Consider the following 20,941-nt stretch of genomic DNA (forward strand, 5'->3'; position numbering starts at 1 on the left):
CTGTATCTGGCATTTCTCCCCATGCCATCCCCCCCAATCCCCCACTCCCGACTGTCCCTCTCCTATTTCCCTCCAATAGACCCCAGTGTTTAGTGTTCCCTTCCCTGTGTCCATGTGTTCTCATTGTTCAACACCCATCTATGAGTGAGAACATGTGGTGTTTGATTTTCTGCTCCTGTGTCAGTTTCCTGAGAATGATGGCTTCCAGGTTCATCTATGTCCCTACAGAGGACACAAACTCATCATTTTAGATGGCTGCGTAATATTCCATGGTGTATATGTGCCACATTTTCCCTGTCCAGTCTATCATCGATGGGCATTTGGGTTGGTTCTAGGTCTTTGCTATTGTAAACTGTGCTGCAATCAACATTCGTGTGCATGTGTCCTTATAGTAGATGATTTATAATTCTTTGGATATATACCCAGTAATGGGATTGCTGGGTCAAATGGAATTTCTATTTCTAGGACCTTGAGGAATTGCCACACTGTCTTCCACAATGGTTAAATTAATTTACAGTCCCACCAACAGTGTAAAAGTATTCCTATTTCTTCACATCCTCTCCAGCATCTCCAGATTTTTTAATGATCGCCATTCTAACTGGTGTGAGATGCTATCTCAGTGTAGTTTTGATTTGCATTTCTCTAATGACCAGTGAAGGTGAGCATTTTTCATGTTTGTTGGCCTCATGTATGTCTTCTTTTGTAAAGTGTCTGTTCATATCCTTTGCCGACTTTTGAATGGGCTTGTTTATTTTTTTCTTATAAATCTTTTTTAGTTCTTTGTAAATTCTGGATATCAACCCTTTGTCAGATGGGTAAACTGAAAAAATTTTTTCCCATTCTGTTGGTTGCCGATCCACTCTAATGATTGTTTCATTTGCTGTGCAGAAGCTGTGGAGTTTGATTAGGTCCCATTTGTCTATTTTGGCTTTTGTTGCCAATGCTTTTGGTGTTTTGGTCATGAAGTCCTTGCCTATGCCTATGTCCTGAATGGTTTTGCTTAGATTTTCTTCTAGGGTTTTTATGGTGTTAGGTCTTATGTTTAAGTCTTTAATCCATCTGGAGTTAATTTTAGTGTAAGGTGTCAGGAAGGGGTTGAGTTTCTGCTTTCTGCACATTGTTAGCCAGTTTTTCCAACACCATTTATTAAACAGGGAATTCTTTCCCCATTGCTTGTTTTTTTCAGGTTTGTCAAAGATCGGATGGTTGTAGATATGTTGTGTTGCCTCTGAGGCCTCTGTTCTGTTCCATTGGTCTATATCTCTGTTTTGGTACCAGTACCATGCTATTTTGATTACTGTAGCCTTGTAGTATAGTTTGAAGTCCAGTAGTGTGATGCCTCCTGCTTTGTTCTTTTTGCTTAGAATTGACTTGGCTATGCGGGCTCCCTTTTGGTTCCATATGAAGTTTAAGGCATTTTTTTCTAGTTCTGTGAAGAAGGTCATTGGTAGCTTGATGGGGATAGCATTGAATCTGTAAATTACTTTGGGCAATATGGCCATTTTCACGATATTGATTCTTCCTAACAATGAACATGGAATGTTTCTCCATCTGTTTGTGTCCTCTCTTATTTTATTTAGCAGTGGTTTGTAGTTCTCCTTGAAGAGGTCCTTTACGTTCCTTGTTAGCTGTATTCCTAGGTATTTTATTCTCTTTGTAGCAATTGTGAATGGCAGTTCATTCTTGATTTGCCTCTCTTTAAGTCTGTTATTGGTGTATAGGAATGTTTGATTTTTGCACATTGATTTTGTATCCTGAGACTTTGCTGAAGTTGCTTATGAGTTTCAGGAGACTTTGGGCTGAGACGATGGAGTCTTGTACATATACAATCATGTCGTCTGCAAATAGAGACAATTTGACTTCCTCCTTTCCTTTTTGAATACCCTTTATTTCTTTTTCTTGCCTGATTGCTCTGGCTAGAACTTCCAGTACTATACTGAATAGGAGTGGTGAGAGAGGGCATCCTTGTCTAGTGCCAGATTTGAAAGGGAATGCTTCCAGTTTTTGCCCATTCTGTATGATATTGACTGTTGATTTGTCATAAATAGCTTTTATTATTTTGAGAGATGTTCCATCAATACCTAGTTTATTGAGGGTTTTTAGTGTAAAGGGCTGTTGTATTTTGTCAAAGGCCTTCGCTGCATCATTTGAGGTAATGATGTGGTTTTTGTCTTTGGTTCTGTTTATGCGGTGAATTACGTTTATGGACTTGCGTATGTTGAACCAGCCTTGCATCACTGGGATGAAGCCTACTTGATCATGGTGCGTAAGCTTTTTGATTTGCTGTTGCAATCAGCTTGCCAGTATTTTATTGAAGATTTTTGCATCTGTGTTCATCATGGATATTGGCCTGAAGTTTTCTTTTCTTGTTGAGTCTGTGCTGGGTTTTGGTATCAGGATGATGTTTGTCTCATAAAATGATTTAGGAAGGATTCCCTCTTTTTGGATTATTTGGAATAGTTTCAGAAGGAATGGTACCAGCTCCTCTTTGTATGTCTGGTAGAATTCAGCTGTGAACCCATCTGGACCTGGGCTTTTTTTGGGTGGTAGGCTCTTAATTGCTGCATCAACTTCAGACCTTGTTGTTGGTCTCTTTAGGGTTTCGACTTCTTCTTGGTTTAGGCTTGGGAGGAAGTAGATGTCCAGGAATTTATCCATTTCTTCCAGGTTTACTAGTTTATGTGCATAGAGTTGTTTGTAATAATCTCTGATGATGGTTTGAATTTCTGTGGAATCTGTGGTGATATCCCCTTTATCATTTTTTATTGAATCAATTTGGTTATTCTCTCTTTTCTTTTTTATTAATGTGGCTAGTGGTCTATTTTGTTGATTTTTTTCAAAAAACCAGCTCCTGGACTTATTGATTTTTTTGAATAGTTTTTTGTGTCTCTATCTCCTTCAGTTCTGCTCTGATCTTAGTTATTTCCTGTCTTCTGCTAGGTTTTGAGTTTTTTTGATCTTGCTCCTCTAGTTCTTTCAATTTTGATAATAGGGTGTCAATTTTAGATCTCTCCTTTCTTCTCATGTGGGCACTCATTGCTATATATTTTCCTCTAGAGACTGCTTTAAATGTGTCCCAGAGATTCTGGTATGTTGTATCTTCATTTTTGTTGCGTTTCGAAGAATGTCTTTATTTCTGCCTTCATTTCGTTGTTTATCCAGTCAACATTCAAGATCAAGTTGTTCAGTTTCCTGAGGCTGTGTGGTTCTGAGTTAGTTTCTGAATTCTGAGTTCTAACTTGATTGTACTGTGCTCTGAGAGACTGTTTGTTATGATTTCCATTCTTTTGCATTTGCTGAGGAGTGATTTGCTTCCAGTTATGTGGTCAATTTTAGAGTAGGTGTGATGTGGTGCTGAGAAGAATGTATATTCTGTGTATTTGGGGTGGAGAGTTCTGTAAATGTCTGTTAGGTTTGCTTGCTCCAGGTCTGAGTTCAATTCCTGGATATCCTTGTAAATTTTCTGTCTGGTTGATCTGTCTAATATTGACAATGAGGTGTTAAAGTCTCCCACTATTATTGTGTGGGAGTCTAAGTCTCTTTGTAAGTCATTAAGAACTTGCCTTATATATCTGGGTGCTCCTGTATTGGGTGCGTACATATTTAGGATTGTTAGCTCTTCTTGTTGCATTGATCCTTTTACCATTATGTAGTGTCCTTCTTTGTCTCTTTTGATCTTTGTTGCTTTAAAGTCTATTTTATCAGAGACGAGAATTGCAACTCCTGCTTTTTTTGTGCTCTCCATTTGCTTGGTAAATCTTCCTCCATCCCTTTACTTTGAGCCTTTGTGTATCCTTGCATGTGAGATGGGTTTCCTGGATACAGCACACTGATGGGTTTTGGCTTTTTATCCAATTTGCCAGTCTGTGTCTTTTGATTGGGACATTTAGTCCATTTACATTTAGGGTTAATATTGTTATGTGTGAATTTGATACTGCCATTTTGATGCTAGCTGGCTGCTTTGCCTATTAGTTAATATAGATTCTTCATTGTGTTGATGCTCTTTACCATTTGGTTTACTTTTTGAGTGGCTGGTACTGGTTGTTCCTTTATATGTGTAGAGCCTCTTTCAGGAGCTCCTGTAAAGCAGGCGTGATGGTGATGAAATCTCTGAATACTTGCTTGTTTGCAATGGATTTTATTTTTCCTTCGCTTATGAAGCTTAGTTTGGCTGGATATGTAATTCTGAGTTGAAAGTTCTTTTCTTTAAGGATGTTCAGTATTGGCCCCCACTCTCTTCTGGCTTGTAGGGTTTCTGCTAAGAGATCTGCTGTGAGTCTGATGGTCTTCCCTTTGTGTGTAACCTGACCTTTCTCTCTGGCTGCCCTTACCATTTTCTCCTTCATTTCAACCCTGGTGAATCTGACGATTATGTGCCTTGGGGTTGCACTTCTTGAGGAATATCTTTGTGGTGTTCTCTGTATTTCCTGGACTTGAATATTGGCCTGCCTTGCTAGGTTGGGAAAGTTTTCCTGGATAGTATCCTGAAGAGTATTTTCCAGCTTGGATTCATTCTCTTCATCACATTCAGGTACACCTATCAAACGTAGATTAGGTCTTTTCACATAGGTCCCACATTTCTTGGAGACTTTGTTCATTCCTTTTTACCCCTTTTTCTCTAATCTTGCTTTCTCGTTTTATTTCATTGAGTTGATCTTTGACCTCTGATATCCTTTCTTCTGCTTGGTCAATTCGGCTGTTGAAACTTGTGCATGCATTGTGAAGTTCTCGCGTTGTGTTTTTCAGCTCCATCAATTCACTTATATTCCTCTAATTTGTCCATTCTTGTTAGCATTTTGTCAAATCTTTTTTCAAGGTTCTTAGTTTCTTTGCATTGGGTTAGAACATGTTCTTTTAGCTCACAGAAGTTCCTTATTACCCACCTTCTGAAGTCTGATTCTGTCATTTCATCACACTCATTCTCCATCCAGTCTTGTTCCCTTGCTGGTGAGGAGTTGTGAACCCTTGTAGGAGGAGAGGTGTTCTGGTTTCAGGTGTTTTCATCCTTTTTGCGCTGTTTCTTCCCATATTTGTAGATTTATCCACCTGTCATCTTTGTAGTTGCTGACTTTCAGACTGGGTCTCTGAGTGGATGTCCAATTTGTTGATAATGAGGTTATTACTGTTTCTTAGTCTTCCTTCTAACAGTCTGGTCCCTCTGCTGTAGGGCTGTTGAGGTCCACTCCAGGCCCTACTTACCTGGGGATCACCTGCAGCAGCTGCAGAACAGTAACGGTTGCTACCAGTTTCTTTTTCTGCTATCTTTGTCCCAGAAGGATACCTGCTAAATGTCAGTCTGATCTCTCCTTTATTAGGTGGGATTCTTTGGATATACGGGTCAGGGAACTGCTTGAGGAGACAGTCTGTCCTTTACATGAGCTCAAGTGCTGAGTTATGAGCTTCATTTTTCATTCAGGGCTGCTGGGCAGGTATGTTTATGTCTGCTGCAGCAGAACTCATAAACACCTTTTTTTTCCCCAGGTGCTCTGTCCCAGGAAGTTAGGGCTTTGTTTATGAGTTTCCGTTGTGCTGATCCCTTTTTTTTTTTTCAGGGCTGCCCTGCGCAGCAATGAGGCAGCCTAGTCACTGTCTGCCTGGAGAGGCTTTGCTGAGCTGCTGTGAGCTCTGCCCAGCTGTCATGTGAACTTCCTTGCAGTCCTGTTTATATGGGTGTAGTTAGAACTGTCTCAGCATTGGTGGCCTACCTCTGTAATGGCCGACTCTCGCTGTAATGGCAGGTTGCCTTGACAATGGCAGGTTGCCTCAGCAATGGAGTGCTGCCTTGGCAATGGCAGACACCCCTCCCCCACAGAGCTAGATCGTCCCAGGTTCAGCTGTGCTTGCTGTGAAACTCTCAATACAAAGAGTTTCCGATTGCTGTTCTTCTGTGGGGGTGGGACCAGCTGAGCCTGATCACCTGGCTCCCTGCCTCAAGCCGTTGGCTCTCCAGTTGGATGGTCGACTCTCTCCCAGATGTTCCAGTCGCCTGTTGAAAAGTGCCGGGGTCTATGTGATTTCCCCTGTGGGGACTCACTGCACTGGCTGAAACAGCGGCACTGAGATTCATGGGAACTTGTTTGTTTGTTTTTGCCTGAGAATCTCCTGGCCTGGCTCCCTGCCTCAGACCCCCCTTTAGTCAGATGAATGGACAACTGCGCCTTCCCAGGGCTCCAATTGCCAGTCAGAAGGGCACCTGGACCAGTGTATTTTGTACAGAGAACTGCCGTGCTGGGGCGCCGCAAAGCAGCCTCATGGGCCGAAACAGCCACAGGGACCAAAACAGCCACGCCGGCCAAAACAGTCGCGCTGACAACCCACGGGGCTCCTCTGCCTGGGAATCTCCTGTGGGCAATAAAATCTGTCTGTGGGCAATAAAAATCCGTCTGGAAATGCGGTGTCCACTCACCCTCTGCACTTTCACCGGGAGCTGCAATCCCAAGCTGTTCCTAAACAGCCATCTTGGATCTGGATCCCATTTTCATTTTTGTATATGGTGAGAGAGAAGGTTCTATTTTTAGTTTCATTCTTCTGCATATGGTTATTCAGTTTTCCCAGCACCATTTGTTGAAGAGACTGTTTTTTTCCCATTGTATGTTTTTGGTGCCTTTGTTGAAAATGAGTTAACTGTTAATGTCTGGATTTATATATAGGTTCTCTGTTCTGTTTCATTGGTCTGTATGTCTGTTTTTACACCAGTAGCATGCTGATTTGGTTTCTATAGCTTTGTAGTATATTCTGAAGTCAGGTAGTGTGATACCTCCAGCTTTCTTTTTGCTCAAGATTGATTTGGCTCTTCAGGGTTTTTTATGGTTCCGTATGTATTTTAGGATTGTATTTTCTATTTCTGTGAAGAATGTGATTGGTATGTTGATAAGGATTCCATTGACTCTGTAAATCGCTTTGGGTAGAATTGTTTTGTTCTGTGACAAGGTCTTGCTGTGTCTTCCAGAATACATTGCAGCCTTGACTTTTGTTCTCAGGCAGTCCTCCCACCTCTTGGCCTCCCCAGTAGCTGGGACTACAGGTGTGTGCAACCACACCCAGCTAATTTTTGTATTTTTTTAGAGACAGGTTTTCACCATGTTGCTCAGGCTTATCTTGAACTCTTGGGCTCAAGCGATCCTTCTGCCTCAGCCTCCCAAAGTGCTGAGATACAGATGTGAGCTATCACACCCAGCCACAATTGTTACTTTAACACTATTGATTCTTCTAATCCATGAGCATGGAATGTCTTTTTCATTTTTTTGTGTCTTCTTTAATTTCTTTCATCAGTATTTTATAGTTTCTCTAGTAGAGATCTTTTACTTCTTTGGTTAGATTGATTCTTGGATATTTTTTATTTTTTGTAGTTATTATACGTGGGGCTGCTTTCTTGATTTTTTTTTTTCAGATTGTTAGCTGTTGGCATATATTTATGCTACTGATTTTTGTATGTTGATTTTGTATCCTGCAACTTTACTGGATTCATTAATCATTTTTAACAGTTTTTTTGGTTGATTTCCTCAGGTTTTTCTGAGTATAAGACCATGCCATCTGGAAGCAAGGCTAATTGGACTTCTTCCTTTCCAGTTTGGGTGCTCTTTATTTCTCCCTTGCCTCATTGCTCTGAACAGGACTTCCAGTATTATGTTGAATAAAAGTGGTGAAAGTGGGCATACCGGTCTTGTTCCAGATCTTAGAGAAAAGGCTTTCGGTATTTCCCCATCAAATACAGTGTTAGCTATGGGTTTGTAATATATATTCTTTATTATTTTGAGGGATGTTAGATGCAAGTCCCTTATTAAATATATTATTAAAACATTTTTTTTTTCATTCTGTAGGTTGTCTTTTCAGCTTTCTTGTAGACAGGTAAAAGCTTAAAGTTCTTTAATATTTAGCTACCATAAAATATGGTTAAATAATTATTAGACTTGCATATAATGTTCATTACCCATAATTTATTTATTTGCATTTGAAAGAACATTTAGGTATTTGTTTACAAATTTGAATAGACAGTAAGTTTATCTTGATTAACTTTTAATATTGCTTTAAATGGTCTGAGATGAATTTTCATGTCTTAATCAGAATATTTTATTTTGAGACTTTGGTTTATTTAACTTTCAATTGAAGTACCACAAAAATTAATATGTGTGACCATTCTGGCTAAATTATCAGAAACTAAAACGTATTTGTTTTACAAGCCAAAAATTTATTTTTCACTAAGGTTAATAACACTAGTTATTTTTATAACACTTAGTCTGCAAGGTACACATTTTCTTGGAGATTTGCACTTGAAACTAGTGTTAGTTTTGTTTTTTAAGATTTAGCTTTTTAGAAATAGATATACCATGGTGCGTGCCTTTGAACAGTACCCATACTTAGTTTCACATTCATTGAAAATCAAGGGAATTACCGATTTACTTTCTATACAATAATTGCAGGCTGGATGCTGTGGCTCATGCCTATAATCCCAGCACTTTGGGAGGCTGAGGTGGTCAGATCACCTGAGGTGGGGAGTTTAAGACCAGGCTGACCAACATGGAGAAACCCTATCTCTACTAAAAATTCAAAATTTGCTGGGCGTGATGGCGCATACCTGTAATTCCAGCTACTAAGGAGGCAGAGGCAGGAGAATCCCTTGAAGCCTGGAGGTGGAGGTTGTGGTGAGCTGAGATTGTGCCACTGCACTTCAGCCTTGGCAATAGCAATGAAACTGTGGTCTCAAAAATTAATAATAATAATTGCAAATTAAATTGCTTATGAACTTTGGATACAACCTTTCATCAGATTTCTGACATATTAATCATAAAAGAATTATATTAATAATCAAATTACTGTTGTTCAATTTGGAAGTTGGCCCTTAATGCATTTATGCCTAGTGTTCCATTATTGGACCACTAAGCTTGTGAGAGTTACTTATATCCTACTGCCCAAGATCATCCCCAAAGTCTGGTTTTTTCACACACAAAAATTGTAACCTCCAGCATAAATGGGTTAGTTCATTGCCTTCTAGTTACAAAGGGGAGATGTGAGGACATTGTACATATCTTCATTGTTTATAAGGAGAAAGAAATAGTTTATAAGGAGAAAGTAAGATTTAAAGCCATCAAATTTTCTACCAGGCTCAGTTGAAAGCCTTCTTAGAGGCCACCCAGTGTGAAAAAGACATCCCGTGCATTAGTTTTACAATAACAAATTCTTGGTTCTCTGATAACTGTGGGTGTTCTACAATTCAGTTCAATTCCGACACTACTTATTAACACATACACTACAGGCTCTGTCCAGTAGTACTGCTCACTTCAGACACCAGCCACAAATTGAGTTCCTAGGCTGCCTGTACTTCTGCCCTACCTGAGGCTATCCAGGAGACCCCAGCCACCAGTCATCTCATTGGTATACAAAAAAAACCACTTAACACTTAAGAGAGTCCAAACGTTTTAGGAGCTATGTACCAGAAACAAGGGCAAAGACCAAATATATATTTCCTCTTATATTATAGTATTATACTCCCTCTTGTAAATTTTTCATTTTAGTTATTGAACTTTTTAACTCCAGAATTTCTATTTTTTTTTAATAATTGCTATCTCTTCATTGATATTCCATTGATATTCTCTATTTGGTAAGATGTTGGTCTCGTACTCTCCTTTAATTCTCTTGAAATGGTTTCCTTTAGGTTTTTGAAATACTAATAATAGCTGGCTTAAAATCTTTGTCCAGTAAATCCAACACCTTGGCTTCTTCATGAAGAGTTTGTATTGTCTGCTTTTAAATATATATATGTGTGTGTGTATATATATGTCTGTATAGATATAGCCATATTTTTCTGTTTTTGTCTTATAATTTTATTTTTGCTGAAAACCAGCCATTTTAATGTGAGGACATTATACGTATCTTCATTGTTTATAAGGAGAAAGAAAAGTATGTAGCAATTCTGGAAGTCAGATTCCTCACTACCCCACAGTTTGTTTTTGTTGCTGCAGTTTATTTCTTTAGTGATTTTCATGGGCTAATTTTGTATATCTCTATTCTTTAAAGTCTGCTCAGTTAGCATAGTTGTCAGTTAATGATTGATCAGAGAGTTCTTTAAATGCCTCTTTTCTCAGCTTTTGCTGAGGTCCCTGTGAGTATGTTGGGGCAGAGCCTCAAGATCAACCAGAGGCAAAATATTGAGTCTTCTTAGCTCTTTCCTGGGCACGTTTCCATAGCATAGCCCCACACATGCTATGGCCTTCTACATTCCCTTGACTGTATCAAAGCTTTTCCAAGCCCCCTGTGGACATTTCATTCCTCAGTTTTCCCTTTTGAGTTTTTCAGTCAGCCTCTTGTTAGACCCAACCAGTAAAATTCCTCCAGGCAACTACAGTGTTAAATAACTGTTGTTGATTGTTTTCCACAGTGACTGCTGCATATAGGCTGTTCACATAAGGTGAGCTCTTGGTCAAATCAAATAAAGGCCAAGTGCTGGGAGTGGAGCATTGTTAAGCAAGCTGCCAGACAGGTCAGATAGTGGCAGTTTTCTGGTGGCAGCGGGAGGTGGGGGGTAGGGCTTTGGAGGAGCTCCAAATGGGTTCTGACTCCTCCAGTGGCTACTTGGATGCTGGTTTTTACAAATACTATGGATATACAAGGCTTTGGTTTTTCAAGACTGTTTTGGAGCTTCAGAGGGAGAGATCAGATTAGAACAAGTTAAAATGCCGCAAAGCTTGCTGTTCTTGTTAGTATTTATCTGGTGCTCTTGGATAAACACTCTTTGGATTGTTGCAAACCTTTAGTTAATTTCCAGAGTTCTGAAAAAGTTCATTTTGACAGTTTTTGCCAGTGTTCTTGTTGCTTTTATGGAGCAACAGCTATTGAAAGGTCCTTACTCAGCAATTTTGTAAATGCCTCTTTTTAGTCCTATATACTTTTATCTGCTTCCTTCCTCCAATCTCTGAACCAGTTTCTCATTACTTGCCTGTCTCTTACATTTCCACTGGAGCTTTGGAACACTGGTCCCACGGCTAATATGTTTATATTATAAAAATTTCACTATTACCTCCTTTTCTTGCTTGGTATCCCACACAAGGCTGTCTCTTATATCTCACATAAATCAAAATACTCAATGTCTCTCTTAAATATGAGTATTCCTCAGGATTCTTGCCTAGGTCCCTTCTCTTGTGTATCCATTCTCCCTGAGAAATCTTAGTGTTGCTCATACTGGCAAATCTAACTTCTTCTCTAGCCCAGATCTCTTTCTTAAGCTCCATATCTATATATCCATTTCATTTAAATTTCCATTTGGAAATTCTATAGACGTGTAACATTCCATAATGCAAACCAGAAGTCAACCCGCTCCTCTTTTACAGTTTTCTTTGAATACATTATCATCCACCCAGTTGCCTAAGCCAGAAATTTAAGAGTCATCTTTGGTTCCTTCTCCCTTATCCTACTCTCAAATTCTAGTTGCCATAGCGTCATGATTCTGCTCCCTAAATCCTTGACCTTTTCTCCACCTCTATTGACATCTCGCCTGAATTCCTCCAGCAGCCTCCTAGACAGATTTTTCTTTCTGTAGTTCTGTTGCCAGTGTCCCCACAATGTGTTCACAGGGAACTTTTTAAAATGCGAACCTGTACAGGTCATGAGTACACGCATGTGCACGCACACACACAAAAACTACAGACTCTCACACATTCTGTTTCTCTCTCTTATACTCTGTTTTTCTCTCCATTGCACTCCTTGTTTCATTCCACCTACACTTTTCCTATTCCCAGATGCCGTGTTGTCTTTTGCTGTCAGGTTTCTATTCATACAGAAAACATTGTTTCTCATTTGCTTGGCTAAATCTGACTCATAGTTCAAATATCAGCTCAAATGTCACTTCCTCTGGGAGGCCTTCCTAGATTCTCACAAGTCTGAGTTAGATACTTCTAGATTTAGCCATAGGATTTTGTACTTACTGAGCACCTGTCATACCATATTGTAATTGCCTATTGACTCATCGTTTTCTCCAAGTAGACTATAAAGTCCATGAAGTCAGTGGCTGTGTTATAAGTAGCTTGTGGTTTAGCACTGAACGTTGAGTCTCCACAAATTATTTGAGTAGAGAAATTATGACTACATTTATGAATAAAGGAGCCAACGATACCCAGCACTGGATGTACAAAGATATATTAGACAAATGTATGAATAAAATGGACTTTTGAAACATCTGGTATTTCAGGGATATAGTTTCTCTTAGCGATGTGGCATTAATCATTTAAAGCCAATGATTTTAGATAAAGTTCTAATATACTTTACTTGAAGAGATAAAGTGGCATAAATAAATGTGAAACCCCAAAGTATTGTTGACAAATAAAAGGGGAAAATGTAAGGAAACCCTTATATATTCTGCTTTGTTTTGCCTTTTTTTTTTCTTTCAGACAGAGTCTTGCTTTGTCGCCAGGTGCCAGGCTGGAGTGCAGTGGCACGATATTGGCTCACTGCAACTTCCGCCTCCCAGGTTCAAGCAATTCTCCTGCCTCAGCCTCCTGAGTAGCTGGGATTACAGGCACACGCCACCACCCCCAGCTAATTTTTATATTTTTAGTAGAGACGGGGTTTCACCATGTTGACCAGGATGGTCTCGATCTCTTGACCTCGTGATCTGCCTGCCTTGGGCCCTCCCAAAGTGCTGGGATTACAGGCGTGAGCCACCACACCCAGTCTGTTTTGCCTTTAAATTTCTGGGTCATTTAGAAGTAGGTAAATTCTTTATTCCTGCCTTTCTGTTACACAAATTGTGTATTTAAGGAAATATATATGGATACATATTAAAAAGAATCACCCATCACCTGCTCCCATGTACTATGTTATAACTGATTTAATCTGACTATAAAGATATCATAAAAATTTTGGTTTTCCCTAGGATAAATTTTGAAAACCTAATTTCTGAGGTTAAGAGTATATCCTTACAACTTTGTCTTTTTTTCCCATGAGAATAGATAATTTAACATTTGCTTTCTGTGACTGAGTTTTGTTTAATTCATTTTGTGGTTTTGCAGAGATGGGAAAAGAAAGATGGAGTAAAACTTAGAAAGACAGAAGCAGAGAAAGACTGGAAGGAAACAGGTTGAGTTAGTGATAGTGATACAAAACTTGAGATATTCCAGGAAGAAGAAAATACGATAATTTTTATAAACATAAATTCTCTTGCTCACATACCAAGTTTTTCTGTTTTAGAGCTCTGTTGAAGTTTGTTTAAAATCTTGTGTAGATTGAATTTGAGATTTGGGAGATAGGATATGCAAATTACACTATAAGTATTATTCCCTAAGGTACTCGTAGGCTATCACTATTTTGATTTTGAAAAATGACATAAGAAAATGACATTAAAAAACAACAACAAAAAAATCCTAAACTTTCCTATTCCAGCTAATGATGGAGAAAGAAGTCTGATTAATTAGAGCAGAAATTGGCAAACTACTTTCCTTGGGCCAAATCCCTCTTGATGCCTATTTTTGTAAATGAAGTTTTATTGTAACACAGTGATGCCAGTTCACTTAAGTATTGGCTTACAGCTGCTTCCAGGTTACAGCAGCAGTTATGTAATTGTATCAGATACAGTCTGGCCCATAAAGCCTAAAATATGTATTGTCAATTTATAGAAAAAGTTCGCAGACCCCTGAATTAGGGGAATGGTACATTTAGGGCTGGGTGTGGTGGCTCACGCCTGTAATCCAAACACTTTGGGAGGCCGAGGTAGGTGGATCATGAGGTCAGGAGTTCAAGACCAGCCTGACCAATATGGTGAAACCCTGTCTCTACTAAAAATACAAAAATTTAGCCGGGCGTGGTGGCAAGAGCCTGTAGTCCCAGCTACTTGGGAGGCTGAGGCAGGAGTATTGCTTGAGCCTGGGAGATGGAAGGTTGCAGTGAGTGGAGACTGAGCCACTGCCCTCCAGCCTGGGTGTTAGAGCGAGACTCCATCTTAAAAAAAAGAAAAAGAAAAAAAAAGGAGTGGTACATTTACCCTGTGTTTATCGAAACTGGATCTACAAAAATACAAATGATTTTGCTAAAAATAGGCTAACAGAATTTTAGATGGGCAATTTAGAGACCAAAATAAGACACTTAAATTGCAGAATAAAATGTTGAAAAATGACTTAAGAAATGTTGGGATACAGAAGACTTAATGTTTAGGATAATTCTGCGTTCTGTGAAAGATGAAATTCAGAACACCCACATACTCGCTGCTCAAGAGGAATCTGCCTTTTGTTATGCAAGAAATATTTACACACAATGGGAAGTAGCCAACTCCACAGAGTTTTGCCATCCTGTCAAGTTTCAGTGGCACTTTCCTGAAATAACTTGCAGTTTTTAAATTAGGGAACATCAATCACATTGGAAAACTCAAACTCTTAAATTTTTGAAATTCTCCCAAAGATGATCTTATTTTCTGTTGGACTTGTTATCTAACTTCAGTTTGCTATGATAATAAGAGGGGATTTTCAGGGAAGGGGAAGGAGAGTTGTTGCTTAAAGGGTTTGAAGTTTCAGTTAGACGTGATGAATAAGTTCTGGAGATTAGCTGTACTGTATGGTGATGACTATAGTTAATATATGCATTATATATTTGAAAATTGCTAAGAGATTAGATCTTAAATGTTCTTACCACAAAATAATAAGTATGTGAGGTGATGGATATGTTAGCTTGATTTAATCATTTCATGATGTATACATATCAAAGTGTCATGTTGTATACCATATATATATACAGTTTTTATTTATCATTTATATCTTAATAGAGTTTGGGGGTAGGCATGTTTTTTTCCTTAAATCTATACATTACCTAGAAATAGCCAATATCCTAATCCTTTAAGAATCCAAAATCATTTAGTAGAAGGTTTCGAAATACTGTAACTTTCACTAATTTTATAAAAACATTCTTGAAAGAATCTTGTATGTGGAACTTCTAAAAGTATAGTGGAAAACTGCCTCGACTGAAGTTGCAAGTTCTTAACTAGACCGCTAACTAGATGTTGAAAAAAGCTGGGTCTCTAGTACCAGCTACCTACCTCTGGACTTCTTTTAGGAGAGAAGCCACGGATTTTAATGCCAAATCCACTGATTTGGGGGCATTTTCTCACAGATTAACCTAACCCTAACTAGGGAGTTGTAGTAGACTAGTTTATCTCTAAGAACTTTACAGCTCTGTAGCTCCACACATTTGTGCGAGGTAGAGCTAGTGGAGGGACATAAATAGAAGTGGTCGGTATCTTGTCAAGGTAAAGCAATGCTATTACAGAACTACAAATTTTATGGTAATAGAAGACATACTATTTCCAAAAAGAAATTGACTCTCATATTCATTGTTACACATTTCTCTTTCCTTATTTAACTTCTGAGTTTCTTATTTTATCTGTTTCTTTCATTTTCTCTTATATCATTCTTCTATATTAGAGCTGTTAGTGCTGTGCCAAGAATTCCTTGTGTTGTGGTGGTTCTTCAAGAGATTGTTCTTGATGAAGAGTAATGAGTAAGGCTCTGAGCCATCTTTAGCTGCAGGAGCACTGGAGAGAGACATGTGTCTGTATTGATAGAGTAACTACAAATTTGGATGGAACTTCAGGTCATTCAGGGTAGGAAAATGCAGTATGCTGGGGACACTTCTCAACCCCACACACCCATGTCCTCCTGCAACCCTGATGATTGTTACATTAATTGTATCAGAGTCCCTCTTTTTTCATGGATTTGTTTTTTCAGATTTTCAAAGGCTTTCACATCATTCCTTTCTCCTTAAGCAGTTATTCTGTTTTGCTGTGGGTTCTTTAATTCATTTAATAAATATTCGTTAAGCACATACCATGTGTTTCTTGTTGAGTTCTGGGTCATAATGTTCATTTGAACATAGTATCACTTCCCTGAGAGTTTGCCATCAAATGAAAATGTCAGATAAGGAAACAGACAATTATAATACAAAATAAAAACTGAGGAATTAAGGAAGCCAACATTGACTTTTTAAAAGCATTGAACCAGCATGGTTAAATGGAAGGAGTATTTGTTTTATGTTTTATTGATCCTGATTCTGTTGTTTAATAGTTATGTGACTTTGGGAACCTTAACTTCCATCAGTAATTCAGTGTTATCCTGTTTTAGAAATATATAGGTAGAGCACTTACCCTAATGCCTGCTGAGTAAGTCATTTCTTCCTTTTTCCTAAATTATACATCCTAAAATTATTGTAATTCTGAAGCCTATAAATGGATAATTTCTCTGGCCCCTGCATCACAAGAGATATGAAAAGTGGATATAAAATTATTTTTAAGACACTTTGTCAAACACTTTGCCCATAAAGAAACTATTAGTACAGTCCAATTTTGTAATTGTTTCTTGTAAAATTTACCCAAAATTCCACTAAGAGATATTGACTATAAAACTAATATCTTAGGAACTTACAGTATTGCTTGTAAAATATGGCATTGCACTAGTAATTCTGTAATCACTGGTCTTGAATTTGTCAAGAGGAAATACTTTACTATCTTCCCACCTCCCTCAACCTGTAGTTTAGCATACCAGTTACTCATAGTCAAAGTGTGATTTTTGTCCAGAAGGGTAATGGTTATAACATTTTTCATGAGATATTTAAAATGCATTTAAGTAAGTCATCAGTAAACTGATTATATCTATTTTCTTAAGACTCATCAATACAGTTTGAATGTTCTCTATTTGAAGATTTGAAAAATTATAGAATTTAGGGGCTTAAAACCATGTTGTGTTTAAAAATGAAATGAAATAGCCAAACTAGAAACTGAAATTGGTATAATAACAACACAATGTGTAGTTTTTCAAAAGCTTGACAGTTGGTAATTCAGAATATTACAGTTTGGAGGATCAAATCTTGTTTCATTATATGACTGATTTTTCAGATTTTGCTATGCTCTTTGTAATAACTTCCAGATTAATTTTTCTGTCATAAGTGTACCTTAAAAATAAGAGAAGCTAATATTATTATTTATAAGAAGTGTAAAGATTAAGATATCAACACAGTGTAGAATCACTTTCTATATATTTTATATAAATCATTCTAAATCATAAATGGGAAATAGTGATCAAATTAGTTACATTCCTACCAAAAGAAAAGGCCCAGTGAAGCAGAGTGAGGAGGGGCAAAGGGTGGAGAAGAAGCCTGAGGCTTGTGTTGGCAGGAGCAGCACAGTGAGAGTGGGTGACAGCATGAGAAAAATGGATGTGTTCTTCCATCACTGCTGTTCTCTGTGTTTGGATTAGACAAATGGCATATACCCAAGGGAAACTAGGGACAATGCTCTGAGGACAGTAATCACTTCCACACAGCCCTGCCAGATTCCTGAGAGCAGTGGTGCATCTGCTTCTTGTTGCTATTGTTGTTACTTAACTTTGTCATGGATACATTACTGTTTCTATGGCATTTCTTTTGTGAGTTCTCACTCATATTACTTTCTGTAAGTAATATGGCTGTGCTGGATTGTCTGTTGGCAAGTCAGCACCGTTCTGCACTTTGACTGATACTATACTGGTTTTCTGAGAAGTGTGCATGTTGGCTTCTCCCCCCCACCCCAACTCATTTTGTCTCCCCTTGTTCCATACCACCAAATATAAAATTTAGATACCCTGAAATCTATTATAGGTAATTGATCTGTAGAGATTTTGTTTTAATTTTGTTGTTGTTTTTTTTTCCTTTTAATGGCAAAATTTTGTTTTTACCCTCCTTCCTACCACAGTAGAAAAATTCCATACACTGAAACTGCTTTTACATTCTCCTTTCTCACAGAGCTGCCTTTGTTTTAGGGAAGGCTCTTGTTTGAAAACATTAGTGCCAAGATAGGCATTCATTGATTTGTTTAGTAAACTTTTTGTGAATTTTTGTAACCTGCATAACACCGTGCTAAGTGGTATTTATAGATGATTTAGTGAAGTACACACCACTAGTTGGATTATGAGGGTTAAATAGTCAAAAATACTTTCATCAGAACTACTATTTAAATCGCATTATTATATAATGCTTGTGTTTACTAAATGTTTCCAAACGTTTTGTTGTAAAATTTAGTTAATAAAGGTTACATTTAGCCAGGGATTGATTTTTTTCAACTCCTTGCTTAGATAAGCTATGTTGCTGTTAGAACATTTTGAATAAGTTTCATTCTGAATTTTGTATTGTTAAACTGTGTCTGGAAACTAAACTTTATAATGTGTTACATTTTAGGTCAGAAGACATGTCTTCATCTACATGGCATCTTTCCTTACCTCTATGTGCCATACGATGGTTATGGACAGCAACCAGAAAGCTATCTTTCTCAGATGGCATTCAGTATCGACAGAGCACTTAATGTGGCTTTAGGCAATCCATCTTCCACTGCTCAGCATGTGTTCAAAGTGTCATTAGTATCAGGAATGTAAGTATATAATATATTTTGTAATTTCTGTTTATTTCTATTGCTATTCTATTTAGAAGAAAACATTCAGCTGATACACTGTATTTCTTTTGCTTCTAGTCTAATGGAACTGTAGTGAATTTCTTGCTGTAACTTTTTAACATGAATTTTTATGGCAATGAAAGGTAGACAATGATTTTTGTTTTTTTTTCTTTTCTGTTTCTCTGCTTCCTAGAACTTTAGAAATTAATGTAATTTATTCAGCAAATATTTATTAAATACCTTTTATATGCTAAGCGCTCTTCTAGGGACTTGAGATATATTGCTGAACAAAACAAAGATCTTTGCACATGTGGAAGGTACATTCTACTATGGGAAACATACTAATAAATATAACATTAAATTAATTTATTTGCTATATGATATTTAGTCCTGTGGAAGTAAAGAAGATATACAAGCAGGATAAGAAGGATCAGTAGTGTGCGATAGGGAAGACTGGTGACAATTTTAGAGTAATCAGGGAATGTGTCATTGACAAAGTAATGACAACTGAGCAGAGATCTGAAGGAGGATCATCTGAAGGATGATCCCCAAACTACCGCCCGCAGGCTGCATGAGGCCCCCTGAGGCCATTTATCCAGCCCCCGCCGCACTTCAGGAAGCGGCACCTCTTTCATTGGTGGTCAGTGAGAGGAGCACAGTATGTGGCAGCCCTCCAACGGCCTTAGGGACAGTGAACTGGCCCCCTGTGTAAAAAGTTTGGGGACACCTGCACTATACTATTAGATATGACAGAGAGGTGGTGTCCTAATGAGAGTAAATTTTGTTATCTACTGCCTGTCATAAGAGAACAATGTTTTTACATGAAGAGTGATTGGGTTTGTCCTCCTAAAGATTTAACCATGTATTCACAGACCACTTTTAAGCCAATACAAAGCCTGTTATCTCATTCACAAATTTTTACCTGCTTATGTATTGTCTCTAATTACATCATCTTTGAAAATAGTGTTCTGTATATCAGAGGTTGCAGTGTAGTTTCAGATCCTCCTGAGATTATATGAGAGTTCAGTTTATTTCGTCTTGCACCAAGGATTTCTCTCCCTTTTATATAGTCTTTTGTTTCCCCCTTTCCTCATTCCAGCTGATAACCTGAGAAAAAACTCAGCCATAACATAATTAGGTTCCTTAAGTAAAGCCATCGTCTTTTTCAGTCTCTTAAGTTCCTGTCTACACAGTTTTTTCACAGACTGCACTTGATACAGTTGTGTGTTACAGGTGTAGTCATATCACCTACTGAAACAAACTGTGTGTACATGTAATAGGTAAATTGCCTCTACCTATTGAACTTATAAAATTAATAATAAACAGCTGAATAAGGAAAGTAAAGGACTTTGTTGATGAAGAACTTCAGGTTTTAACAGAAAAAAATGGGAGCCAGAAGAAGGTGCCTGAAAGGTCTGTTTCTCTCATATGTGGTCAGAGTAAAGAAAAAAAAAAAGCCTCTTAAAGAGTCTTGATGTTTGTGATTAAGATGTGGATGGTTTGCTCTTCCTTTTTGTTCATAGCTTTTTCAAAGTGATAATTATTAATTCCTATCATTAGTAATGCAAAGAAAGTGATTTTTTTACACTTTTAAAAAGCTTCAGCATTTCATATGTTAACTTCTGCTAGGTTTAACTGAAAGGTTTGGGGTTTTTTAAATTGTTTTTTTGTGGGGGTGATAATATTAAATGTAAGACTCAATTTGGCCAGCTGAATCTAATTAGGGCAGTAAGTTGCATATTTCATCTTTGAATGACGAAAATAATTTGAAATGCCTTTTTCTTATATTTCAGGCCTTTTTATGGTTATCATGAGAAGGAAAGACACTTTATGAAGATCTATCTTTACAATCCTGCAATGGTGAAAAGGTACAAAGATAAATGAAACCAAAATATGAATAACTGTCATTTAAGTATTTTAATAAGAAAAATCTAGAAAGAAGGCCTCTCTATAGTTTGTAGTCTTATTAAAGACAGAGACTGTAAAATACACATGCATGTATGTATAGAGAGACCAGTGGCTTAGACTCTATGAAGGATATTTTAGAGGTGGAGGCTCCCAACTGCTTCCCTATTATAGGTTTAGAGAGTTTGTGGAAGTAGGGAAGGAGAGATTATGGCTGCCTTGTATGATGTTAGTGCTCCTCTGGCCAGACCTAAGAGAAACTTGCTCTTTAGCTTCAAAGCAAGGAGAAATGTGTAGGAGTGAGTACAGAGTGAGAGGGCTTCTGAGAGCTCAGAAATCTATTGACTCTTTACTAGATGTTGGTGAAATTTTATATTCTGGGTTTTTTGTTGGTTTTGGTTTTGGTTGTTTTTTCTTCCCTCAGTCTCCCTACCTGTAGTTTATTCTCTCAATCATCCTTGAGCCCAGGTTATTGAGGACAGGGAAGGGCACATATATGGAAGATTTTAATCATCCTTTCAGATTCAAGACAAGGATTTTCACTGTATATAGAGGCAAGCTAGGGTAAAAGTGGCCTTGGAGGTATGCTGAGTATTGTTTTTTTCAGGAGATCCTCTCTGCTAATAGGTACTGGGTTTCAAAAAG

The 20,941-nt window shown here is 37.9% G+C and overlaps 1 protein-coding gene across 7 annotated transcripts in view; it reads left to right on the forward strand.

The window, feature by feature from the left end:
• Window positions 1-20,941, forward strand: part of REV3L (REV3 like, DNA directed polymerase zeta catalytic subunit) — a 180,175-nt gene that overhangs the window by 50,818 nt on the left and 108,416 nt on the right. For all 7 annotated transcript variants that reach the window (XM_074397598.1, XM_074397594.1, XM_039464970.2 and 4 more), the window contains 2 exons: window positions 18,181-18,370; window positions 20,185-20,259. In XM_074397598.1, coding sequence (XP_074253699.1) covers window positions 18,276-18,370; window positions 20,185-20,259 — 170 coding nt within the window. In that variant the 5' untranslated portion in view covers window positions 18,181-18,275. The remainder of the gene's footprint in view (window positions 1-18,180; window positions 18,371-20,184; window positions 20,260-20,941) is intronic.

Source organism: Saimiri boliviensis, chromosome 4 (genome assembly GCF_048565385.1).
Source record: "Saimiri boliviensis isolate mSaiBol1 chromosome 4, mSaiBol1.pri, whole genome shotgun sequence".
In the NCBI taxonomy this organism is placed as follows: Eukaryota; Metazoa; Chordata; class Mammalia; order Primates; family Cebidae; genus Saimiri; species Saimiri boliviensis.